Below are 25,973 nucleotides of genomic sequence, written 5' to 3' on the forward strand. Positions count from 1 at the left end.
ATATCACAATTACATATAAAATACCATATCATATTATTAAATAAATCAGGAAAATGTGTAAAAATATGGCGATATTTCTCATATATTCACATTCATTATTAAGAATTGTTAAAGATTCACTTATTTTACTACATCTGTTATTTATTTATTATAATGAATATAGATTTCTCACATCTGCTTTGTGATCTTATCTCACTTTCTAATTATATAAGAATCATTCTTTTATTCATTTATTATATATACAGCTTTTTATTCATTCTCATTCTCATTCTCATTTTCATTCTTCAATGAGTCAACTATTAATTCATTAAATTCATTATATTTGTTTAGAAAGTTATGAACAGTTGCAAGAGTAAAAATCAGATGAATTTGAATTTTAATTGAATAATTTTTTCTAACTCTGTTATAAATTTAAAATCATTGTTTGAAAATGTTAAAAACATGCTTGATTACACTTCTCATATTTACATATTGAAGATTAAAAAACTTTTTTTTATTGACAGAGTGTTTGTTAATTTGTATGAATTCCTTGAAATGATATTGAATTTTTAAATATGAAATCAAAACACTTTGTAATCTTTGCAAATACTCAACATCTGCAAGAAAATAACAGTCATTCTTTGCAGTCAAAAAATCATCATTATTTTGAATGTGAGTAATAACACAGCTATTATGAGAAGATTCTTTCATTTCAGAGTAAATATATATAAAATTCAATTTATGATTACATGCTGTCAGAATGTTCTGTGAAATTCATTCTTTTCAATTTCATCATAATGATTGCTGTCTTGCTGAAACTGCAATTGAAAGGTAAGTTTCATTCAGAGTTTCAATACACTTTTTAAAAAATGATCATTGTTTGAAATTATCATTTAGAGCTTTTCAGCTATATTTTATTTGATAGATAAATAAATGAACAACACAATTATTATATACTTCATATAAAACTACTTGGCGTTGGGCAATTGGACAAGGGCAAAACTCAGTCCGCGTAGTCCCATTCACATAATCTGAGTTGAATGCAACCGAGTTGACCAATCCAAAAGATACCAGGGTGCGTTAGTGAACGGGACGGCCCGGAACACAGGCTGGCAAGTTGCTACCGTTCCTGAGTGATTGCATTTCGCACCAGCAATCGATGATTTAGAGAAATACCCCTGCGGACAATCCCTTGACATCCCTATATTTGCTGAGTTCTAGAGGTCATCTGCGCGTTTGACAAGGTTATCGGCGATATTAAAGACGCAGAGGCTTAGGTGGCGAGGCATAAAGGGTGCTTGAAAGGAAAGCGGATGATAGAAACAAAAAACCGCTCCGAAGCCACCAGACTCCCTTCGGTCGCCTCTTTTGCACACAACACTCTTCGCTATCAACCAAGGCGTTTCTCAGCTCAGCAACCGGGGTTATACGTGGCGCTGGTTAATTGGACAAGGGTGACATGGATCATGCAGCATATCAGTGAGCGCCTGGATCGGGCTGTTTTTGAGCGCACGTTCTTCGCAGCGCTGCTTTACTTGATCTTTGCCTCCAGGCTCGGCAAACATGACTCCCTTCTGTTTTGAGCTGTCCGAGGCGGCTAGAAAGTTATGCAATGCCAAGCTATCTAAGAAGTGGACCTAATAATTACAGCAGTTGCCAGGCGTTTAAAAAGAAACAAGTGCCGCGTAAATTAAACAGTATGCATTGAGATGGCCAATATAAGCGATACTTATTCACTATAACACATCTATTCAGTTTCAATCAGAGCTATCGCATCAGAATACGCCTTAATAATAGGATTATATAGCCTTTTTGGGTCTTGCGGTGTTCCAACGATAAGTCCTTCCTCCCCATGAGGAAATAGTATGCGCCGTATGGTTCTGCAGAGTGGTTTGACCCAGTCAAACCATGGAGGAAATTCTTTCATCAGGATTCGCTCAAAGCCGCCAGCTTCCATGTTGCCTCGTTTATAAGTTGCAATTTCCTCGTAGGTGCCGGTGTACCAATTCTTGAGCATACTAGATTCGGGCCTTTCTTGTAGTTGATGAGATGATTGTGGCGGTTTAAACTCCCAACCGTGATGGGCACATTGCCAGATAAGCACGTAGAAGAACGACTCGAGATCATGCCGATAGGTATGGTCGATATTAAGTAGCACCTCGATCGCCATGAACTCCATCGTGCCGGTCTGGTGCCGTGCGCCGCTTCGCCCGCTACCGACTTCTTTGGCAAGATCCAGATCGATTAGCATGCCGGAGTGACCATCCGCCTTTTCCGGATCGGTTATTATTATGTTGTTCTCCGAAATATCCCGATGTAGGATGCTCCCATCCAGGTAAAGAGACCGATGCGCCTTTATTGCATCGCGAAGCGCCGTGAGCAGTTCTAAGGGTGACTCGTACTTGTAGATCGGCCGCCCAGCGGGCGAGATCACCAGACAGCGGAGGACGCGGTTGTCGTAGGGTTCCTCGCCATTCCTGTCGAAGAGGCTTGGCTTGTGCGCCGACTGAACGGAGAAAGCTAGTTCATTCTCCTGCTGGGTGTCCCTCGACGGTTGATTGATGGAGCGCGATCCTTTGGATGCCTGCATCCCTTTATCCGGAGATCTGCGTTTCCTGGAAGACGACTTTCGACCTAAGCTACGGAGCTCGGTGAGCGGTTGAGATTGATGAAATGAGGAGGCAGCACTGGGGGGTGCGCTTTTGAAGTCGTGTCGCTTGTCGTCGAAGGTCAGGCCGCAGCGTACGTCGGCGATACTAGTGATGATACTATGGCCAATGATCCTGGCGACCCCTTGGACATTTTTTTGACCCGCTAGCTCGAAGAGTTCCGCCTCCGGCCGCCGCTTGTCCGACACCCACGAGAATTTGGCTACGCCCTCCACTTGTCCATCGTTTGCGAGAAAACATGTTGTCCCGCGACACACGATGGCACGCTGAAAGGAAAGCATTTCACCCAGCCGCAGCACCTTTTCCTCCGAGATCCCAGGCCCTTTGACGGTTATTGATTTGTTGCCGCCTTCATCCCTAGTAATAAAGGTGTCCAGTCCCAGCTCCTCGTCGCTCATCATGGTGTAGCCCACAAGCACCTGAAAGAACCGTCTCGAGTCTGCGTAGACGTCGATGATGCCCGAGCTGTAGGGCCCCGAACGGTCGAACACCCACGCCTCCATCTTGGTCCCGCAGACGGCGAATGCGTGGACGAACCGCCGGGTGGGCTGCGCAGCGAAGACCTCGCGCACGCAGCGGCTCATCTGCAGCAGTGTGGTTTTGGTCCCAATCTTCTCCTTTGGTTTTTTGAGCTCGCCGACAACCAGGATGTCTCTCCAGTCGTGTTTGTTGCGCGAGGGGCTCGCGCCGCTAGCTCTCAGAAGGAGGTCGACTTGCCGTTCCGCATTCGAACCGGTAAGATCCGCTTTGCTTGCCGTGGTGTAGTAGGTGCCGCGTGATTCCGAGAGAAGGTCTTCTTGAAGACAAAACCACCAGGCAAGGACATCGTCCTGCATAGGAGGATCAGGAAACTGGGCCCAATTCCCATCGCTGTCGGGGGCCAGCACGCGTCGACAGATGGCATCTGCTTTGCCGCTCCAGTCTTTTCCCTCAAAGTACTTGTCGAAGAAGCCCTCGACGTCTCGAAAGGTGCAGCCACGTATCTCCTCGAAGATTCTCGGATTCACCAATTCACGCGTCTGCTCGGAACCTTTCTGCGATGACGAGGTGGATTTGACTGGGGTGCCGTCAAAGGAGGGGGGGACGCTCGCCGGAGGAGTTGTTCGAGGGATGGTGTCAATGAGGGTAAATACAGCTTTCCAGACATCGAAGTTCCAGGTTTCGGCGTGCTGGGATTCAGTCGGACCAGCGGCCGGTAGTCGTCGTACTTGGAGTTTCCTTGTGCCTTTTGGAGGCGCTCGACTAAGTGTGCTAGATCAGATGTCATATTTCCATCACTCATCCGTGAGCGAAGGCTGTAAGCTGCATCCTCTCCCTGTAGAGCAGAGAGGAGTTTTGAAATCGTATTTCGATAGAGTTGGTCCAGGCTCTCATCAGCGCCATCATAAATTAGACGCGACTCATATATTCTTTCGGCTTCCTGAAGCGCGCCTCGTAAACGATCGACTAAGTTGGTTAGAGGATGGTTCTTGACAATGTTGCGATCTTCTTGTAAAAGTCCCGCCATTTTTACGGTATAAAAGACCGTTGAGTTGGTGCGAAGTTAACCAGGAGTTGTAAGGGGAGAAAGCTTGATGTGTCCCCGCACTTCTCCCATCGTTTTGTCCATCATTTCCTCCAAACAGGCTCTGTTGTTCCTATCCCTGCTTAACCTCACCCGTTCCATCAATTATTTCATCGAACCTAGCTCGATGGAGCAAGCTCGGCAGCCTTCACGTTATCGGCCTACTCTCGCAGTGGAAGCCTTGGACCTACTTTTAAAAACCGGGAATAAACTCAAAGTACTCCAGCATCTAACTAAAGCAGAACAGCGCCGAGCAGCGGATGCTGTGGAGGTCCTAAAGATCGTACAGACAGCTCCCAAGCGCAAGAAATATAAGATTTTTCTATACACTCTACTAGAACACTATGGCCCTCATATGGTCCTCTTATGCACTTTGGCCCTCGGGCAAGCTAAGGTCGTTGACATGAAGCAAGATGAGCGCGCGGCCTTGATGGATCTAATCAAGAATTGTAATGAGCTCGATGATCCCATTCTTCGAGCCATTGCTATCAACCACCGAGTACCTAAACGTGTTGAAGGTATGTCATTTATACAATGTCAATAGACAATGCTAAATACTTAGCAGAGCTTGCGAGTCAAAACGGACCACATCTAGGTGTGTATTAGCTGATGAGATCATTGATATACCCTTTAATGACATGAGTATAGATGCAGAGTCAGAGACAGGAAGAGATATTCCGGTGACAAGCAGGGGACGGCGTAAGTATAAATGTGTAATTACAGAAAATATTCAACTAATGACAAGGTAGAAATCCAGTTCATGTTCTCGAAGGCGCCGGCCGACCACATTCCACTCTTGGGTAACCCCATCCTCAGCGCAATCCAAAGCAGCCGCCATTGGAAAACAGAAAGGGGATTAGGAGAACCGACAACAGACTGCCTGACCACCATGATTCCTGAAGATGAGAACGAAGATATCTCCATCACGATGTGGGTTGGACAAAGAGCAGGGCTTCAGCTGCTTGAGATGTTGAAATTGCAGCCTACTTGGTCACCTTTACTAGGCCATCTATCACCTTTACCTCGTGGTTTGCAGGGACAGTGAATGGAGTGTCTTGTTCAATGTCTCTGTATGCTTTCGTGTTCTTCGCATCCGATGGATCAATGACCATTATCAACGTCCCTCTGCCCGTTATCGTTCTCTCATAGTCGACTGAATCAAATATATGGCCACGTATATACTCCTCTTTTCCTTGAAGTGCGGTTTGTCCAACCTGAGTAGCCCAAATTAGTATCGATTCAGGCTCCAAAAAATGTGGCACTGACCTTGGTGGACATGATCATCGGGTGAGGCCAACGAACCCCTTCACCGTAAACTTGCCCAAGCTTGTACTTGCAAAGGGCCGTCCCAAGCCTTGCTAGAGGGGCTGGTATGCGATGTGCCTTCTCTATCTGATTGGAGCGGGAATAAGCAAGAGAAGCCTAGGATTGATGGGCTGAGGCTCAATTCTTAATATTAGCAGGTAGCATAGTTAAGCTGATACAGGAGCAGGAGGTAGGAATGATGCGGCGCACTCTTGCAAATGGTGAATCAAGGTAAAAAGGCTGGCACTTGACAGTGACAGAATGTGATGCTCGTGCAAAATGCTTGGGTGTTAAATGCCATACAATGGAAATTGCCCTGTGGTAGCGGGGTAAATTTGAAGCACTTTCGAGATCGGATTGCGTCGAGCCTTGGCTAAGAACAAGCAGAACCGAGACATCATGTGATAAGGTAATCTTGATGGGTGGGGAAATTGGGTAGCAACGCTTGGTTCATGTTTTGATGTTGAATCTAAAAACTACTCGCCCAGCACGGGCGGGATATTTGCCTGTCTAGCTAAACATGGTGGTCGCAATGTGATCACTTCTTATCTCCCTTCTCGCCTAAAACCCAAGCTTTTCTCTTAACGAGCACATATCGATGATGCACGGCGCGGCTCACACTCCAGACTCAAACATTTCTTACTAGCTCTCTGTGATTCATTACAACTGGATGTTGTTTCTGAAGTTCTTCTGTCCATCAAATTTCCCATCATCTTTCCACAATATTTCCACAAAAGTCGAAATGACGTGTCGCTCTGCACCTCTCCCATCAATTCTTCCGTCAACTCTTCCATAAAAATCTCATCAAACTTCCCATCAATCATTATGTAATAATTCCTTGAACGAATGGCGTTGTTACGTTCTTTGAGGAGCTTCCTGTCCCGTTCCCATCATCTATCCCATCATCTCTCCCATCAGAACTTCCATCACAGTTTTACTAATGTGCTTCGGTCCAGCCATTTCCTTAGTTGCATCAACAATCATACAAGATTGAATTAGGATATTTGCGGTGCATGGTGCAATGTGCCTCACATGGTATGGACAACGCATTCTGCGTTGGGGTTTGCGCGGACACTATTGAATGATGTGCGATCTACAGCAGCATATAAGGACGCAAGATTCCTTCCAAACTCTGAGGCAATGGACGGCTCGCGAAATTCGAACTTTGCAAATACAATTCTCATGATCTAAAGCTCTCCAAGCTCTCTAGTGCTTGCAAGCTTTACACATTTCACTCTATCGATTAGCACAATGCCCGGACCAACAAAATCCAATGCCAAAGCGCCAACCACCCCTTCGCGAGCGCCAACACCTCCATGCACCCCCATCGATGAAAGTCCCCGGCGGAGCGTGACACCAGGAGATGGGTATCAGCATTCCGAACTGAAAGAACTCGTAGAAGCTCTTCGCGAAACCAGGGTGGATTCCATCACCTCCAAACCCAATCCCTCGGAAGACACTGCAGGTGGGTTTGCCAGCCCTAAGCAAGATGGTAGAAAGGTTGTTCAGGAACTGGGTAATTGATATCTCAACTGGAACTGAGAGCATATGCTGACATGTGTTCAGAGACTGTGTTGAATAATGATTCTCAGCTGAAGCCGCAAGAGCAGGAGATATCCTTCTCACGCAACCCCGAATCAGAATCACCCGTGCTTATGGATACATATATGTCAGACATACCACCCACTTGGATGGAATGTGATCCCATATTTATGGATAACGAGAACGTTGGTTTCGATCCTGCGATGAAAGAATGTTCCGAGATGAGAAATTCACCCAAAGCCAGCAAAGAAAGGGGAAAAGTGAAGAATTATGCCAGGGCACGCGTGATTGCCAACCCCACTGACTCCTTCGAGGACCTCGCAGAGGGCAACTAGGTGCATAACGCGTAATCTACCGTGGAAGTTGACCGACTCAACGCGTTCTTCCGCCTCAGCTTCATGGTTTTATAATGGAAAGTTTGATGTGAATGGTCAATCCGGGAGGTCCTCTGGCGCTTTGTTTGACGAGAAGTTAATTAGGACTTTGCCTTCTCGGCAAGCGGACTAGGACGGATTTCTACATATCTTCCCCGGCTCTCATGTTTGTGGAGGTCGTTCGTCAGGTATTCTACCTGTGAGGACTAATGCGCTTTGTTCTTTCTTTCTTCTTCGTGTTTCTCTATCGGTAATTGTATCTGATGACAACGCTGCTTGGTATAATGCTGAATCTCGATGAGATCCGCCTTGTTTGGTTTTTCTGTCGTAGTTCAATAATTGATGGAAGTTAGTCAAACTTTGTAAACGTCGCTAGCCATACATCAACGGGAAGTGCGGAGGGAGTACTGTAGATGTCATATGAACCTCCCCTCTGTTCGTAGGCCCCGAGCCGGCCCCAGCTCAGCCAACGTATCTTGTAAACGGTGCGGTCTCTCACGATCGCTCCAAATCCATCTCCACGGGGGAACATTAGCATAGACCCTCTGTAGACCAGAGGGTCTGAAGACATATAAAGCCAGCCCTCCTCCCACTTTGCTTCCATCCCTCGTCCCTTTTCTCCTCGTAAAGTACCACAGATTTCTCTATGACGTCTATGATCCAACACTTAGCCCAAAACAAACCAATGGCACCTGACGTCCAGACCGATAGCTCCCATGCACGCCAAATTCTACCCAAGAAGAAGCCAAAGTGGTCCTCAGAAGAAGATGTCCGCATCATCGAGCTTCGGGGGCGCGGAATGTAGTTCCCCTCTCAGGCCTAGGAGCAGGATATAGCCACTGCCACGTTCCTTGAAACCGTGGCCCATGGTGCGTACTATACCCACTTTCCCTCATATCAAATATTTTCTTTCCCCATATAATCCCAGAGCACCATAAGCGTGGAATAAGGAAACTGTGCGCAAAGAGAATGGCTGTATACGACAGTTCGACGTCACCCAGTCGCGATGGCTTGCCAAAGCTGCTAGTCACGTTAGTTGCCTGAAGCGCTGCAATTGGTGGGTCCACAGCGGCTATTTCAGGCACCCAAGTGGTTTCATTTCTGGAACTTTGAACTTTTGTCATTGGGTAGCATAACATGGTAAATAGAGGTTAATGGCACAGGAAATTAATACCAAATTGGCCCTTTCTGAATCGGTCTCAATATGGATCCAGAGAATTTCCTAGAGCTGTACAGTACTGTAAAAATCCTCATACCTTTGGAATGACCAGGATGACCGCATTTAAGTGTAAAATGGCCCCTATACTATTGAGGTATGAAGGGTGACCAGGCTGCGCTTTCGATCGCGGGGCCAAAAAGTGGCAATCTTGCGGTCACTGAAGAGAGCGAATACCAAAGTTCAGCATAGTGCTGTCGGGCTGCGGTTTATATATTTTCCTTTGTGTTGGGTAGGCAGTAAGCTCGTACATGTAATTGAAGACGTCCAAAGATAACCCGAATAGGGAGGGTCAGTGGAAATGAATAAACCAATCAAATCAAAAATCAATTAAGCTCCATGCTTAGTCATTTGTTTTGGCCAAGAAAATGTTTGGTGGTAAAATTAGCATACCACCCTGTAACTTTCCCTCTCTTTGCAATTCCTCGCACTAACTTAAGGGTCTTTTATACCATCAAAGTGGCGGGACTTTCACAAGAAGATCGCAACATTATCAAGAACCATCCTCTAACCAATTCAGATAGAAGCGAAGGAGAGGACAGAGGTAGTAAGGGGAGATGGTGATCTTCCAATCATGATTCGCTTGCTACCTCTCGCCCTACAGCTGCTTGACCAACTGTTGTGCTTTGCGTTATCATTGGCTCATGTCGGACCATGACTCTAACCGCATCTGCAACACAACGGGTTGGTTTCCAAGGTTGGCCTACATTAATCCTAAATGGGAATAGCCGATGTTCTCAAATACGATTTCAATCCCCCTATTTTGTTCGCGCTGATTACCATTCCTGTCGCGATCGAATAGGATTAATCTCCACCCAGTTCATTGCTCGGCGGCTCTATTCGTTCTTTCATTCACGTACTGCATCAAAGCCAAGCCGGATCAACCCTGTGGCCATAATCCTCCCTTTGATTATATATACCAGCATTCGTTCCCAGCGAGCTATCTTCTCTCGCAGATATCATACATCATAACTTGCTAACAATTCTGCAGTTTGCTTCCCATTCATCATATATGGCTGAGCTTTCGGACCACGATTGCGATATCATCGCAAACCATCCTCTAAGCGACTCACTATACCGATTACAAGATCTACTTCAAGAGGCAGAACAAAAATATAATGATACTACTGACCCTCGGGACGAAATTTGCCAACAGGCAATATCGAAACTCCTTACCACCTTGATGGGGGAGAGAGCCGCGTTCAAACTTGGCTCACGAACCGGCGATGAAAACCTTGCGTCCGATCTCGCTAGTTTATTCAGGCGCCTCCAACAAAACCACCTCACCTACAACCACTGCCGAGCGTTGGCGTGGCTCGTCATCCAAAAAGACCTGGACGTCAATGTCTGGAACGCCGTCCTTAGTCTTATTGACACCGTCACACGAGTCACCACTCCTCCGCGCCCCATATCATCAATCCAGCAGACGCCCTGGTTGCGCAACACTAGCAGTTTCGTCAATTCTACAGAATACCGAAAGCACGTTGACTTTGTGCTGAAGGAGGAGCTTGGAGAGATACACGTCGATATCCCTGGGTTCTTTGACGCGTACTTTGGAAACATTGCACAACTCACTGCAGCTTCACAAGCGGTGTTGGAAGGGTGCAAGAGGGGAGACAACCCACTTTACGGTGAAGAGGAGGGCTGGCGGGGCTGGCCTGAACTTGCGGCAGAAAAAGACGTTCTGGGATGGCTGGCTAACATCATCGCTGAGCTCGTACGATTAGCCGAAGCACAAGAGCCGTCCTGGAAGATCGACCGCAGACCTCTCGCACAGCCAAGCCAGCCACTACAGGGGTCTATCGCGGAGAGAAAGCTCGATATCGGCTTTGTCGATGATCCGACGGCCACAGAAGACTCCAGATGCCGCTGGTCGCAGATCCTGGTGCCAGGAGAGCTGAAGAATGACCCGAAATACGACAGGAAATCCGGGGCATGGTTTGATCTTGGCAGGTATTCCAGGGAGGTCCTTTCTGCGCAGGACACTCGTCGTTTCGTGCTGGGGTTCACCCTTTGCGGGCCATTTCTGCGACTATGGAACTTTGACCGCCTGGGCGGGATCGCGTCGGAGGAGTTCAACATCAACCAGGACGGCCTTCAATTTGTGTCTGTTGTCCTTGGATTCCTCCTGATGAGCCGGGAGCAACTTGGGTTTGATCCCACCATCGTCACGACCGGAACCGAACGGTATATCGAGATTGAGAAAGACGGTACGAGGGAACGGCTGATCATCGACGGGATTGTCGGACGAGCACGCTGCGTCGCCGGGCGAGCCACAACCTGCTGGAAGGCACACTGTGAGACTGACAAATCACGGACGCCGCTGGTTGTCAAGGACTCCTGGCAGTATCCGGAACGCACTGAGGAAGGAGAGTTGTTGCGAGAAGCGATGGCGAAGGGGGTCAAGAATGTGGCGAGGTACTATCACCACGAAACCGTTCGCATGGACGGCAAGGTTGATGATGTCTTGGCTATCCGAAAGGGCCTCAGTATTCCGACGAAAGATGAAAAGGGTGGCTTTAAGGCGACAGTGCGGCGTAGTAGGTCTCAAAGAGGACAAAAGAGCCAGGGCAGCACCGCCGGCCAGAAGCGATCCTCTGACTGCGTGGACACAGCGCTTCCTCCTCCCCCAAGCAAACGTACCCAGTCAAGTTCTCCGTCCAAACCTGCCGGCGGCTCAACCCAATTAAACCGAGTGCACCGCCGCGTCGTTATCCGGGACTACGGGAAACCAATCTACCAGAGTAGCTCGAAGGCCGTTCTGCTCGCTGCGCTGGCTGGCTGTATTGAAGGTTACATGTCACTCCATGACGAGGCTGGCCTCATCCAATGCGACGTTTCCCCCCGGAACCTGATGGTGAACGAAGACAAGGACAACCCATCATGGCCTGCCTTTCTGATCGACCTTGACCTGGCAATCAGGGTACAACGGGATGCATCTTCCGGCGCACGGGGCAAGACGGGCACCAGGGCGTTCATGGCCATCGGTGTCTTGTACGGCGAAAAACATTGTTTCATGCATGATCTGGAGTCGTTCTTCTGGGTCCTGTTCTGGATATGCATTCACTATGACGGCCCAGGGAAGGGAAGCACTGTCGAGCGGTTTGAGAAATGGAATTATATGAGTACTGAAGAGCTGGCGGCTGCAAAGCAAGGAGTGATAAGTGAGGAGAGCGACTTTTCTTAGAATTGCTGGAGACTATTTCACACCGAGCTATCAGTCCTTGATCTCTTGTGTCAACCGTTTACGACGGCTTGTCTTTCCAAACGGCGGACGGTGGAAGAAAGAAAATTCCAATCTATCCCGGAACATGATTGAAACGCTTCAAGATGCGGAAAATAACCCAAACATTGTAAACTAATGCGTGACTTGCTTTTTGTTTGTGTTTTGATATAGCATGCATTTGAGTAAGAGTGAGGATGGACATGATTTGTGAGAACCGCAACTCCTCTTATTATATATATATATCTCTATTGTACAAAACAAGTTCTCTAGGCTCCGTTGATATTCCAACGCTAGTTTCTCCCGAGTGCGACCCCGCACAACAGTTCCATGGGCCTCTGCATGGCTTAGAAGAGCAGATTTGGCCGGGAGCACGCACTTCGTCCCTCATTGGGACAGCGCGAACAAGTGCGTCAAATGACCCACAAAAACTGGGATTGAATATGATTTGATATCTTATCCAGATTTCCGGCAGGCTCATGGATCTGACTAGGGGGCTCTTTACAATTTCCAACGCCTAAGGAGCGAAATCATGTCTTCAACTTCAGCAAGGTAGAATAATGGGATAGGGGAACGAAAAGGAACATGGACTCAAAATCTTTCTCATTTGAACAATCACTCTTATATATGTCACTTTCAGAGGTACAGGAAGCGACAATTCAGGTGTTTTATGAGACATGGTCAGCGGTCGCTCCATAAACAGCTCCCCATCAGCTTAAACAGGGACAAACACATATCTCGGCAGCAGGATTCCAAATAACTACAACGTCGCCACAACAAACGACCCTGTACCTAGCTCAATGTTCGATCGATTCGCATTTGCCAGCTGATACGCCTTGGCCATCACCGCCGAGTTATCGGGAGCGTTGACAACGCCCATAGTGTGGAGCCGTGCCACGCCATCCAGTGCCCACGCTCTGCACCTAAACCCCGGATCCTGCGAGATCATATTCGGATTGCCTAGGATAGGGTCGATTTGGGTATGCCCTTGCGGTAGGGGGATGGTTCCGATTTTCAAGGCCAATGCTAACATTTTCGAGAGGACAAGGGTTTGAGTGAGCTTGCGCTCGTACGACCAACCGCCTTGCGCGTTATTGGCGTGGTGGATGACCCCCTTAGTTGCATTCTCGGCCACATAGATCCCCCAATGGTACTCAACCGCAGCAACTGAAAGAATGAGATAAATCCCGTTGGCTTCCATGGTGGTATGGGATCGATGGTATTGTAGTGTGGGGTCAGACGGGATAGATCGAAAACGCTGGAAACCGTCGATTGAAAATGCGATGAGCTCAGGACGTAAAGCCCGCCAGAGTTGTCGGAACGAGGTGTATGGACCGAGACGGCGAAGACAGGAAAGGGCTGGACTTTGAAGAATTGGCAACGAAGTATGCCGCGAAAGGGGGGAGTGGATATAGGGTTCTGGATACTGGGGGCAACGGTTGAGTATAAGATTGGAGAATCGATTCTGGTTCTGTTGGTTTGGATTTGAAGACATCCAGGGACGAGGGCAGAGTTAAGGGGCTTTATATAGGCGATCCTCGCGAGGCGGCCCATGACTCTCCCATCGGTTGTCATCGTTCGGTAGCATGTACAGAAGAAAGGAGGGCCCAGTCCTCGGTGGAGACATGAAAGAGGACAGGCGTGCGTTCCTTGGAGAAGGTTGTCGGCGCGTGCGGTATCCAGTAAAGCAATGGGAACCAACAGATGGTGTTTCCCACCATGACGCAGAATGCGCCCTGGACGTTTTGGGACAGGGGTATTGCCATCTAAGGGTTTTCATTGGTAGTGAACGTGAGCGCTTGCCGCCCATCCGTTAGGTTCGCCTGCGCCGTTGTTATCGTGTTTTGAGTATGGCCTCTCGACGGCCAATGAATCTACCGCCGGTAGCATATGAGCGCGGCAGGTTATATTTATAGGTGCATTTCCTAAAAATGTAGAAAGAAGAAATGCTGATGAGTTTCATCCTTCTTTCAGGTTACGAAGTCTAAAACCAATCCTAGCCAAGCCTGTTGGGGCAGGGGGTTATTCTGGGCACCGGCCACTTGAAATCATTGATTACGGGGAATAGTGGGTGGATTAATCGAAATCTTCCTTTGGTTTCTTCTTTACAATGGTCAGCAATGCCCAACACCATATCTGAAACTGAAGTAGGAGGCGCTTCATGCAGCAAAAATGTAGATCAGAGGGGACAGGTATGGGCTTGGAGTACCCGTTCAGCTCTCCATTCATCAGTGTATTCAGGGAACGCCTTTTTCATCGTTTCCAACCAAAGCTGCCATCTGTACACAACATAGCACGCCTTGCTGTACTCCCAATACTCAGGATACCAACCTGCAAATTCCCAATCAACAAACCCAGATAATCTACCACTATGTACCAGCACGTTTCCTGGCTTGAGATCCGCATGCGTGAAGAAAACACGGTATGGCCGGGAATGTACCTCTGCAACCAGAGCTCTATCAGCGTCTTCTGGAATCGGGCTAGAGATGCTCATGAGACGCTTGTTCAGATCCTCAATTTTGTCATAGGGTCCGTTCCCGCCATTGTCATGGTCAATTCGACAATCGCGACACTCTCCACCAAGTGGGCTGCAGATAAGATGGGAATAGGGATTTGGGATAGATCGAATTTGCTCCACATAATCCCTAAAATCAATGCTGAACTGCTCTAGTTGTTCAGCATCCATCAACGTGAGGCATTTTCCCGCAATGTCACCCTCGATGCGAGTGGTCAACATCCAACACTCTTCTGCTGCTGGTAACTCGATAAAATCAAGAACCCGAGGTGCATTTAATGTTGTGTGTTTTGCAACCAATTCAAGTGCACGCGCTTCGTTCACGAGACGCTGAGACGGGGCCCGTTTGAGGTATAGATTGAAGGGTAGCCGTTGAACATTAAGCACACCGTAAGTCCCGGTACCGTAGAGGTATGTACCAATTGGTAGGAGAAGGCGATAGAGAAAGAGACGGGCGGATTGTGGGACAAAATGGTAGAGTTGAAGTATTCTCAAGGGCGGCTGAGACGACGCGCTGGAATTAGCAAAACCGTAGGTGGTAGGAGGTGAAAACGGGAAATTTTGACGTACCTGGCCCATATTTTCAGAAGATCCTTTGCTCTCCACCGAAAGAAAACTTTGTTAGCTGGCCAACCGCTGAAAATCTTTTTCCCCTTTTTCGTCAAAGCAGCTATTGTGCCAAAGCAAACTGAATGAATCGGGGCTTTTTATCTCAGTAAACTCAGCCACTCCACTCCGAGCTAACCCAATCCGAACTACTGCTACTTTCTGCCAAGTCCTGCTAACATCTGAGCCAATCAACTGTCACGGGGCTTACACTAAACCTAAATGGGACATCCCCAGCAAACTCTTCGCGGAGCGTCTGAGAAAAAACGGTTCCTGTTTGTTAGCAACACGGGAACGATTTGCTCCAACCATAATGTTTGAGATAGAATCACTGTGCAACATCACTCATAGATCATTTCTCTACCACCTTGGAGGGTTAATTTTTCAATTTCCTGTCGATTGATGTAATTTTTATCTGAAAATACATATATTCTGAGTATGAAGTGTCGCGTCGAAAACTGCTACTATGATTTTGAACACGGGAACGATTTGCTAATTTTTCAACCATGATCATGTCTAGTCATCCAACGCCTTGATCTTGCCATCAAAACATCTATCCAGCCATCAGAGACTCTAGTCAAAGCACCGAGTGTATTTTCCAGCGACTTCCGGCAACTTCTGGCAACTTCTGACAACTTCTGAACTCTTGGCAACCTCACGCGGCACATCAACTTCTGACAACATCTCTGAACTCCTGACAACTTCTGGGATCTTCCGACAACTTCTGAACCAATCACATAACACTTCTTTTTGACAGCTGGGTCGGACAACGTCCCATCAACTGCATCAAATATGGCCAAGGGGGATCGAAGAAAACGCGCAAGTCAGCTACAACAGCGGCTTCAAAAGCCATCATTAAAGCAAATACTTTCAATGAACATTGAAGATATGCCACAACTTGTCATGAGCTATGCCGGACCAGATAGTATCGACAAGCAACAGGATGTTATTCAGTATTGTCTTCAACGAATACTTCAAGGCCCGCGTCCAGATCCTGAGTGTACTCTTCAGCCACGCATAGAACAAGTCCGTATACTTCGGCGCATGATATATGGATATAGCGACACTTTATTCATTGCCAGAACTGGCTATGGAAAGAGCCTTATTCTTCAATCCTATACAATTCTGACAGGAAAGATAACCATTCAACTGGTTCCTCTAAACAAGCTTGGTGATCAGCAAACAAGAGATATAGCACGGTTTCCCGGTGCCAATCCTTGTCTGGTCAGTGCTGATAATCTCCAGGGGCAAGAAGACTTACTCAAACGCATTCAACAAGGTGAGTATACACATATACTGCTCAGTCCAGAGCAAGCTCTTTGCAAGCGATTTCAGCATGTTCTTCAAGACCCTACTTTACAAGAAAAGATTGGGCTTGTAGCTATCGATGAGTGTCATCTTGTCACACAGTGGAGTCAATTCCGTAGTCAGTTTGCCAGGCTGGGGCATCTGAGATTGCTTCTTCGTGAGGATATTGTCTGGTTTGGCTGTTCCGCAACCCTCAGCAGTAAAGCTGAAGATATCATTCTTCAAGAGGCTGGATTTCGTTCTATTGGTGTAAACCCACGGCAGACTCAGGTTATTCGAACTTCCATTAACCGTCCTGATATCTTTATCGGCGTACATCCGATTCCACGCGGTAAACTTGTATCCTATGATATGTTATATTTTTTATTGAACGAGGCCATTGATACAGATGGAAAGATCATACCTCAACACATTTTAAAGACCATTGTCTTTATTGACAGTCATGTCAAGGTTCAACAAGCAGTGCAATATTTCCGATCAATACTTCTTCAGATCTGTCAGAATAACAGGCAGAATGTCAACAATACTGACACCTCTTTCATCAATGACACCATTCAGCATTTCACATCTCGAGTGTCTGAAGTGGATCAGAATATTCGCTTCGAGGAGTTCATGAAACCTAAGTCAATGGTATCCAGATCAGAATCGTGATTGAATTTTGCAAAGAAGGGAGTATTGATAAGGCATTTCAGCTCCTGTTTAAGCAAGACAGTATAACGTTGATTATCATTGAATACCCCTGCTTTGGAAAGTGCTGAATATAGTGCATTTCGCCGCTTCGTAGGAGTACTGTATCGTCGATGAGTCAAGATATCGGGACTCTGAATCCAAGCCTCTATAAAGGCCTCCATTCCCCAACTGTTTCGCTGTAATGTTCTGACAACGCGAGATAATTTTGACCGTCTTTTCTGCCGGTTATAAGGCATTGTAGGCAGGTGCTGTGGGCCACGGCGGTTTGATCGTGAACAAGCTCGCGGGGTATCGGTATCAGTATCGGTGATCTCGAATTCCGAAGGAGTATCAATAGATTCAAGCTCTGTTAAGTCACTGTCTGATGTGTCATATTCATCATCTACATTGTTGGGAGACTGTAGTGGTTGTAGAGAGGATTCATCTTCGAGTGATGAAGGATATTGGCTGGAGCGCGTCTGACATTGGGTGTCTTGAGATTCAAAAGACACGCTGTCTTTTGTCAACGATTGTGACATGATGAGAAGGGGTAGTGAGTTGTAAAATAGCAGAGATGATAGCAGAATGGCTGAGGATTTGAAAAATATCGGTTTGGTGATGATCAGGCAGATATTTAGGGTAGATGTATGATTTCGAAGTCAATCGAATATTTTGTATGGGCGGTGTTGATTTTCCACACACGATGGAACCGTTTCTTCTCAGACTCTCTACGAGATATTAGGTTGCGAGCACGTGTGAAGTCTCTTATTGGTCCAGAAGTTAGCAGGACTTGGCAGAAGTCTAAAGGAGTTTAGTTGGTCGCGCTAATCCGAAAATATCGAGAAGAGAGGCTGAGCATGCTGAGATAATTGTCAAGTACGAAATCCAGCTAAGTTATGTGACTCTTGAACTTCTTACAATCGTCACCGATCAATTCCAAAGCAACAAGCGTCTGCGAGTATTAGAATAATCCTGCGAGGGATGAGATGCTGGTGAGTACTTGACATAATCTCCATCAATGCGGTCAAGATGGGAGCGCAAGACCTACTTATGTTCTAGTCACAAGTGCTCTCAATATATGCCGAAGTATGTTCATTTGTTCTTTATTCAATGGTAGATGATTATTTGGGAGTGGACATGAGGGGTATGAATAACTAAGGGGAGGATATCTCATGCAAAGCGGGGACCGTTGACAAAAATTGAAAAGATTATTATGCACTAAGAAACATGGCAGTATATGCTAGATCACGGATCTTCCTCCAGTTGCGCAAAGGCAGTTATGGGACCAGTCCAGGCAACCAGTGTGTAAATGGGATGAGTGATGCATTTCATTGCCAAAAATGTGCATGGATCCTGGCAGAGGCTTGAACGTGACGTTAAAAAAGTTCATTGTGAAAAACCATCATAAAGAGTGTGTATGCTAACTGTAGGCGAATGAGTGACAATAAAGTAGCAACCATCATTCAACTTATGACCCTGTCTATTATCCAATGCAATCTGAACCCACACTAGCGGGTGCACTCATACAGCAATCCGCCAACCCAGCCGTCGAGGGAGACGTTTACCAAATAGCTTTTTTTCAGCTCACGGAAGCAGATTTACAGTATCACTTTAATGAAGGATTCAAGGTGGAAAATTCGAGTCCTGTAACTAGGCTTGCACAGACTGTTTAATTTATTGTCCTCAGTGGTAGATGCAACCGTTTCAGTCATTGCCCATTCTACCTCTGTCCAACCGCCCATACAACACTGATTCATTCCATCCTGCTCTCATTGGACATTGACGCGTGGTGCTGAGATAATGAGAAAGTCCGACTGAGCATCGACGACTTGATTACTTGCAAACCGAATATATTTCCCTGGCTCAACGCGTACGCCACGTATATCTACAGCTCCCAATAGCGGGAAAAAAAGATTGTCAAATTCCGGTCCTTTTTGAATCGTTGTATATTCAGAAATTTTGTAGAGGGTAAATTTGCAGCTCTAGAGCAAATAGTTGGTGGCAACATTGTGAATATGAGCCAGAGAGGTATCTACTTTTCCAGTTTAAACTTACTCAGAGGCAGATAGACCTTCTGAAATCTTGCTATATCAACACAATGTCATGTATTTTTTCCCCAGGTGACTATTTCTGCTGCCTGAAACCACTCTGCTAACTCATCCAAATCTCCTTTAGCATTGCTATCAATTGTTGAAGGAATTCAAATTCGCTTGTTTGATTCTGTGTCATCTTTATTGGAGGATGTAACAAGGGATAGATGAGTTTGTGGCGATAGGACTGGAATTAAAAAAAAAAAAAAAAATAGAGAAAAATTTGGCGGGGCATGTGGGACATCTCATGATGCAAGAGTCGTGGTGCCAACTTAGCCGGAAAACCCTCTCTAACCGGACCAATATTTTTCCAGCAGGTACAGTTGGCGTACATTAATTCTAAATGGAAATAGCCGACCTTCCTCAAAATACAATTTCAATCCTGTATTTTATTCGCGCTTCATTAATCTCCACCCGGTCCCTTGCTCAGTGGTCTATCCGTTTTCCACATCAGAGCCAAGCCGGATCAACCCTTTGACCAGTATCTGTTTCTAACCAGCTATCTTCTCTCACAAGTATCATACATCATAACTTCCTAACAATTCTGCATTTTTGTTCCCGCCCCATTCATCACAGCAACTTCTAGTTAACCTCGCATCAACCCAACGGTCTTTTATACCATCAAAATGGCGGGACTTTCACAAGAAGATCGCAACATTATCAAGAACCATCCTCTAACCAGCTCAGTCAATCATTTACAAGGTGTGCTTCAGGAAGCTGAAAAAATCTATGAGTCACGTCTAATTTCCTATGATGGCGCTGTTGATAGCCTTGACCAACTCTATCGGGGAGCGACTTCGGGACTCCTCTCTGTTTTACAGAAAGAGGGTGCAGCTTGTAACCTTCACTCACGGATAGGTGATGGGAAATTGGAGTCTGATCTAGGACACTTAGTTGAGCGTCTCAAAAAAACAAAAGGAATCTTCAAATATGATGACTACCGGCCTCTAGTACACCTGGTCATCCAAAGGCTCCCAGACAATGAAATCCAGGACGTTGATAAATGGAACATCGACATCTGGAAAGCTGTATTTAACTTCATTGACAACATCCCTCAATCAACTCCTCCGACGAGCATCCCACCCTCCTATGACAGCACGCCAGTCAAATCCACCTCATCATCGCAGAAAGGCTCCGAGCAGACGCGTAAGTTGGTGAATCCAAGAATCTTTGAGGAGATATGTGGCTGCACATTTCGAGATGTTGAGGGCTTCTTTGACAAATACTTTGAGGAGAAGGATTGGAGTGACAAAGCAGATACCATCTGTCGACGTGTGTTAGACCCAGACAGCGACAGTAATTGGGCCCAGTTTCCCGATCCTCCTACACAGGGCAATGTCCTCGCCTGGTGGTTTCGTCTTCAAGAAGACCTTCTCTCGGAATCACGCAGCACCTACTACACCACAGCAAGCAAAGCGGATCTTACTGGTTCGCAGGCAGAACGGCAAGTCGACCTTCTTTTGCGAGCTAGGGGTGGGAGCCCCTTGCAAAACAAACACGACTGGACAGACATCCTGGTGGTTGGCGAGCTTAAAAAACCTGAGGAGAAGCTCGGGACCAAAGCCACATTACTGCAGATAGGCTGCTACGTGCGCGAGGTCTTCGATGCGCAGCCCACCCGGCGGTTCATCCACGCGTTCGCCGTCTGCGGGACCAAGATGGAGGCGTGGGTGTTCGACCGTTCGGGTCCCTATAGCTCCGGCGTCATCGACGTCTACGAGGACTCAAAACGGTACTTTCAGGTGCTTGTTGGCTACACCATGATGAGTGATGAGGAACTAGGACTGGATAGTTTTATTGCTAGGGATGAAGACGGCAACAAATCAATAACCGTCAAAGGGCCTGGAACCCTAGACGAAAAAGTGCTGCGGCTGGGTGAAATACTTTCCTTTCAACATGCCATCGTGTGTCGCGGGACCACGTGTTTTCTCACAAACGATGGACAAGGCGTAGCTAAATTCTCGTGGGTGTCGGACAAGCGGCGGCCGGAGGTGGAACTCCTCGAGCTAGCATGTCAAAAGAATGTCCAAGGAGTCGCAAGGATCATCGGTCACAGTACCATCACCAGCATCGCCGACATGCGCTGCGGTCTGACGTTCGACAAGCGCCACCACTTCAAAAGCGCACCCCTCAGCGCAACCTCCTCATTTCATCAATCTCAGCCGCTCATCGAGCCGCGCCGCTTAGATATCCGTCGAAAGTCATCTTCCAGGAAACGCAGATCCCCGGATAAGGGGATGCAGGTGTCCAAACGATCACGTTCCATCAATCAACCATCAAGGGACACCCAGGAGGAGAACGAACTAGCTTTCTCCATTCAGTCGGCGCACAGACCGAGCCTCTTCGACAGGAACGGCGAGGAGCCGTACGACAACCGTGTCCTCCGGTGTCTCGTGATCTCGCCCGCTGGCCGGCCGATCTATGACTACAGGTCACCGTTGGAGCTTCTCACGGCGCTGCGCGATGCAATAAAGGCGCACCGGTCTCTTTACCTGGATGGGAACATCCTTCATCGGGATATTTCGGAGAACAATATAATAATAACCGATCCAGGCAAGGCGGACGGTCACTCGGGCATGCTAATCGATTTGGATCTTGCCAAAGAGGTTGGGAGCGGGAGAAGTGGCGCGCGGCACCAGACTGGCACGATGGAATTCATGGCAATTGAGGTGCTGCTTAATATCGACCATACCTATCGACATGATCTCGAGTCGTTCTTCTACGTGCTTATCTGGCAATGTGCCCGTCATGGTTGGAACAAGTTAAAGCAGTTGCGAGCGTTGTATCACCTACATGGCTGGTTGGGAGATAGTATGTTAGAAATATGGTGCGCCGGAAGTCATGAGACAATCACAAATACCAAACAAGGCAACATCGGAGCTGGTGGATTTGAGCGCATCTTAACAGTTGAAGTTTCTCCACCGAACAACAGTTTACTGACAAAATGGTACACCGATACTTACAGGGAGATCGCAAGAATTAAGCGAAGTGACATGGGTGCAGATGGGTTTGAGGATATTTTATCTGAGTTTCCACCAATATTTGAGTGTGCCAAACCTCTTTGCAGAGCTATACGAGACATTCTTTTTCCGTACGGGGACAGAGGAATTATCATTGGCACCCCGCAAGATCCGAAGCGTTTATATAATCCTGTTATCAAGGCATATGATGATGCGATCGCCAAAATCAAATCTTGAGTGTGATGAATCGGGCAAAAATATCTCTTCACGCCAAATATGTAGCTACTCAACAAATCCTCAAGGACCATTTACACAAGTGCAAAATAGAAATCCGTGTGCAATCAAGTATTTCCAGAATGATTCTAGACAGAAGTGAAGGCGCATGATCACCAGAGAGAGGTGCATCAGTTTCATGTGGTTGTATGCTTTTAGAGGCTTTCGAGGCGAGCGGGACTGATGTCACTGAAGCGCGAGCGCAAATCATTCCAACTCTCTTATACCATCAATGAGTTATTTGGTCCACCCTCCCGCCAAATCTTTAGAAGATGTAGGTATGTCTGGAGAAGGCTGAGGCATGAGCCTAAAACCTCGCCCATGCCGTTCACTGAAATCTAGAGTGGATTCCTTCTCCACACTGTCATCAGAAATAAGTGGTGGATTACCTGGTGAGGATGAGCTTTCATCTCGAGTATTTTGGAAGTTGATGCTCGTCATATCCCGTGATAACTGTTGAACTGAGGCATCACTAAGGTAACCCCCAACCTGCCTCGATCTCCACCCCAGCCCTCGATTTTTACCATGAATGACCTTCCCACTAGTCGAAACCATGAATTGTATAGCGTCACCGATGGCGTAGTTGTCAATTGTGCTTATGCTTTGGTTCAAGTTATTGATCATGCAGGCAAATAAAGGAATGTAGAAATCCGCTTTCTTCAGAATGTAACAGCTCTTGTTTTCATCGTACAGTTTCACCAGCTTCCAAAGGAAATTATCCCAACCAACTAACTCTAGTGTGTGCATTGGTAATGTAGCACATCTAGTTATCAATCCAGTATTATTCAATTTCTAACTTTCTCCTCAGAATGCTCTGAGACAATCTCTGTTGAATGCTTCATTCAATTTTAGACACCCCAGTGATCTTCCATCCATTCCCTGTTGTGAGAAAACAACCCTTCACCATCAGCTTTCCTCTATATATATGATCCTTTGCCTGGTGAACTTGATTTCTCTCCATCTTTATCTTTCTCTCTTCTGTTCATGTCTCAACCAACCGTCTTTGATGGCCGGTCTCTAATCTATTAATGGGAAACATATGATGACCTAGAGTGTAATATATATCCTTTGCATGATATGTATTTGATATATTTACAGATAATATTTACTTTTCTTACATCTAGTAACTTTACCCATCTTCTTGCAAAGATCTATTCCTTTTGGTCATGCGAGGCGGAAGAATGGAAACGAGTTTTGAATGTTAATGAGGAAATTTTTAGGCTTAACGTGACTCACCACCCAACGAACTCATCCACCCAACGAACTCCAAAAAGCGCTCTATAGAGCCGTTAATTTTCAACTGTAGCACAACAATGCAAGAAGATATTAATATTATTTATTAAAGATTAAAACTATATGTAGAATACATCATATAAATATATATGATTAATTCAGAGAACGATTGCTTGGCCTAATAATCCGCCCGGAACGTGAAACTCGTGGTTTTGAAACGGTTGAATCGGATCGCGGTGTAGAAGGTTTCAGAGAAGGAATATCATTTGATTCCACTGGGGGGGCCTGCGTGCGGCACTTATTACCGCTTTTAGAAGGTTGTATAGAGCTTCTACGGTGTTTTGAGCCCACTGTTGATCTTCTTGTAGGCCTTTTTGAGGCCTCCGCGAGTGCCTTCTTGGCCAACTGTGCTTCATGATGTTTAGCAGCACGTTCTTCCTTCTCTTTTTGCAGTTGAAGCTTCTGTTCATCTCGCCGTTGCTTCTCTATACAACGTTTAGCTGCAGCTGCAGCTTTGGCCTCCTCACGGCGTTGAGCAGCTTCTAAACGTTCCTTCTCACGTTGTTCCTTCCGCTCCATGAGCTCTGCCTGCTTTTGCTCATGAAGAATCGCTCATTGAAGCTTCATATCCTCCTTGCGTGCCTGATCATCGATTTTCGCAGTTTCATTAGCATCTGCTTGCTCCCTCGCGGCCTGCACCTTTGTGGGAGAAAAGAATTGAGCAAGTGAGGGATTTGATGGATTAAGCAACCCCATACACTTACCCCGTTTGCGTCGCCTTCTCTCATTATTTAGAGCAGTCTGAAGATTCTTATTCTCTATTAAGAGAACCTCTCTGTCCAGAGCAATATTCTCCCCAGCGCGGAGAATTTTTTTAATATCAACTGAAAGTCGGCGGTGACGTTGACTTTCCTGCTTTATCAGGCCTCGCAAAGCTCGTATAGATGTAGGTGTACGCTGCTGAAGCAGTTCCGGGGGTGTAAGTGGACGTGGTTGAATCTTTTTGAGAACGCGGGCAGGATCTATAGGATGTATGCCAGTGGCCATGAAGGCAGATTTGATATTTTCCGCAGTTGTAGAGATTTCCCATGCAGCACGAAATAATCGCCAAAAATCTCGCTTTGTAGTCTGAATAAAGCCATAGCCAGAACATGTATAGGAATCTAGTTGATCTGAATATGCCTTTGCAAGTGGGCCAAATATTCCAACATCTAGCGGCTGTAAACGGTGTGTAGAGTGGGGAGGAAGAATAGCAAGCAAAATTCGATTCTGATCCGCATAATCAATGAATGCCATATTTATATGAGATGAATGGCCATCTAATATAAGCAGGCGGTAATGATTTCTTGCTTTTTGCTTTGTATGAGGATCAAACACCTGTTTCAGCCAGGTTAACCCATATTCATCATTACTCCATCCATTTTCTGAAGCAGCGAAGTATGCCTGATCCTTTTTAGGATCAAAATCTTCAAGCCACTATCTTGCATATCTCTTGATTCCCCGCGGTAAATGAGTGCAGGTGGAATTGTAGTTCCATCTGCACAAATACCGGCAAGCAGAGAAATGAATTCTCTACTGCCATCCTGCACTGCTCCAATTGTATGCTTCCGTTTGAGAGCTTCTATTGAAACGATTCGCTTGAGGGTACGAAGGAGGCCAAGAAGAAAGCCTTTTTCATCGAAATTGTAGGTGTTCTGGGGTAGGATATCATACTGCTTGATCTTCTCCTGCAACTATTCAATAGAAGTCAGCAAAAAGCTCATGGAATTGCACGCGAAAAGAAGCAAAAAAACTGCAATTACAAGAGTAAAGAAGTGTTCAAAATAGTAGCTATTATCTGCCTGCTTTCTCTTTTGATCCAGAGCACGAAGATAGATGCTCTTGATCTTTGCTTTATGCCGCTCACAAAAGCAAGACACTCAGTTGATTTCTACTTGCATTTTGGTGATCTCAAATACAAAATTGCGCAGTATTTGAGGTGTCACAGGGAAGCCGCGATCGGATAACTGATTAATATGAAATAGGAGGTGTTGTTCTTCAGTATTTGTGAGATTCTGACAGTAGATTGATGTTGCCTCTGTTCTGGAGACCTGTTGACCTTTGAACCGCCGCATCAAGGTAACGCGATTGATTCCGAATTCCTTTGCAACCTCAGCATATTTAGGAATCAATTGTCGATTCAATTGAGCGATCGCTTGCTCTATAATTGCTTCGTTGGGTGGCATGGTGGGTGGTTGAAGTTGAAGAGTTGCAGGGATTCATGGAAAAAATAGGAGTTCGTTGGGTGGATGAGTCACGTTACATGGTGGCATTGCCGATATCTCCAATCTTCATATGATGAGGCAAGGGAACATTTGAAAGAGTCCGAAGAGCCTCCCCATCCTTTGTGCTCAGGCTAAAATATTGGGGATTTTTGTTTGGCATTACAGTTCAATGCCCACAAATGC

The 25,973-nt window shown here is 46.4% G+C and overlaps 11 protein-coding genes across 11 annotated transcripts; 5 read left to right on the forward strand and 6 right to left on the reverse strand.

Annotated features, from left to right (window-relative positions):
- Positions 1-1,726: 1,726 nt before the first annotated feature.
- HCAG_02277 (predicted protein) lies at positions 1,727-4,155 on the reverse strand (the record flags this gene model as incomplete). Its single annotated transcript, XM_001542056.1, has 2 exons — positions 1,727-3,734; positions 3,782-4,155. 2 exons carry the CDS (start codon positions 4,153-4,155, stop codon positions 1,727-1,729), a joined length of 2,382 nt encoding a protein of 793 aa, XP_001542106.1.
- A 412-nt stretch (positions 4,156-4,567) lies between these two features.
- On the forward strand, positions 4,568-4,818 carry HCAG_02278 (predicted protein; the record flags this gene model as incomplete). The annotated part of the gene is made up of 2 exons (XM_001542057.1): positions 4,568-4,730; positions 4,808-4,818. The coding sequence occupies 2 exons, from the start codon at positions 4,568-4,570 to the stop codon at positions 4,816-4,818; spliced, it is 174 nt and encodes a 57-aa protein (XP_001542107.1).
- Positions 4,819-5,195: 377 nt separating this feature from the next.
- On the reverse strand, positions 5,196-5,918 carry HCAG_02279 (predicted protein; the record flags this gene model as incomplete). Its single annotated transcript, XM_001542058.1, has 3 exons — positions 5,196-5,426; positions 5,479-5,634; positions 5,862-5,918. 3 exons carry the CDS (start codon positions 5,916-5,918, stop codon positions 5,196-5,198), a joined length of 444 nt encoding a protein of 147 aa, XP_001542108.1.
- An 850-nt stretch (positions 5,919-6,768) lies between these two features.
- Positions 6,769-7,394, forward strand: HCAG_02280 (predicted protein; the record flags this gene model as incomplete). Its single annotated transcript, XM_001542059.1, has 2 exons — positions 6,769-7,033; positions 7,084-7,394. 2 exons carry the CDS (start codon positions 6,769-6,771, stop codon positions 7,392-7,394), a joined length of 576 nt encoding a protein of 191 aa, XP_001542109.1.
- Positions 7,395-9,293: 1,899 nt separating this feature from the next.
- Positions 9,294-11,836, forward strand: HCAG_02281 (predicted protein; the record flags this gene model as incomplete). The annotated part of the gene is made up of 3 exons (XM_001542060.1): positions 9,294-9,346; positions 9,452-9,491; positions 9,641-11,836. The coding sequence occupies 3 exons, from the start codon at positions 9,294-9,296 to the stop codon at positions 11,834-11,836; spliced, it is 2,289 nt and encodes a 762-aa protein (XP_001542110.1).
- Positions 11,837-12,632: 796 nt separating this feature from the next.
- On the reverse strand, positions 12,633-13,073 carry HCAG_02282 (predicted protein; the record flags this gene model as incomplete). Its single annotated transcript, XM_001542061.1, has 1 exon — positions 12,633-13,073. One exon carries the CDS (start codon positions 13,071-13,073, stop codon positions 12,633-12,635), a length of 441 nt encoding a protein of 146 aa, XP_001542111.1.
- Positions 13,074-14,051: 978 nt separating this feature from the next.
- On the reverse strand, positions 14,052-14,966 carry HCAG_02283 (predicted protein; the record flags this gene model as incomplete). Its single annotated transcript, XM_001542062.1, has 2 exons — positions 14,052-14,888; positions 14,958-14,966. 2 exons carry the CDS (start codon positions 14,964-14,966, stop codon positions 14,052-14,054), a joined length of 846 nt encoding a protein of 281 aa, XP_001542112.1.
- An 819-nt stretch (positions 14,967-15,785) lies between these two features.
- HCAG_02284 (predicted protein) lies at positions 15,786-16,952 on the forward strand (the record flags this gene model as incomplete). Its single annotated transcript, XM_001542063.1, has 1 exon — positions 15,786-16,952. One exon carries the CDS (start codon positions 15,786-15,788, stop codon positions 16,950-16,952), a length of 1,167 nt encoding a protein of 388 aa, XP_001542113.1.
- A 2,734-nt stretch (positions 16,953-19,686) lies between these two features.
- Positions 19,687-22,257, forward strand: HCAG_02285 (predicted protein; the record flags this gene model as incomplete). Its single annotated transcript, XM_001542064.1, has 2 exons — positions 19,687-20,206; positions 20,261-22,257. 2 exons carry the CDS (start codon positions 19,687-19,689, stop codon positions 22,255-22,257), a joined length of 2,517 nt encoding a protein of 838 aa, XP_001542114.1.
- Positions 22,258-22,530: 273 nt separating this feature from the next.
- On the reverse strand, positions 22,531-23,040 carry HCAG_02286 (predicted protein; the record flags this gene model as incomplete). The annotated part of the gene is made up of 1 exon (XM_001542065.1): positions 22,531-23,040. One exon carries the CDS (start codon positions 23,038-23,040, stop codon positions 22,531-22,533), a length of 510 nt encoding a protein of 169 aa, XP_001542115.1.
- Positions 23,041-23,679: 639 nt separating this feature from the next.
- On the reverse strand, positions 23,680-25,751 carry HCAG_02287 (predicted protein; the record flags this gene model as incomplete). The annotated part of the gene is made up of 4 exons (XM_001542066.1): positions 23,680-24,068; positions 24,291-24,903; positions 24,939-25,259; positions 25,461-25,751. 4 exons carry the CDS (start codon positions 25,749-25,751, stop codon positions 23,680-23,682), a joined length of 1,614 nt encoding a protein of 537 aa, XP_001542116.1.
- Positions 25,752-25,973: the final 222 nt, after the last annotated feature.

The sequence above is a fragment of the Histoplasma capsulatum genome, genomic scaffold (genome assembly GCF_000149585.1).
Source record: "Histoplasma capsulatum NAm1 scaffold_2 genomic scaffold, whole genome shotgun sequence".
Lineage (NCBI taxonomy): Eukaryota > Fungi > Ascomycota > Eurotiomycetes > Onygenales > Ajellomycetaceae > Histoplasma > Histoplasma mississippiense.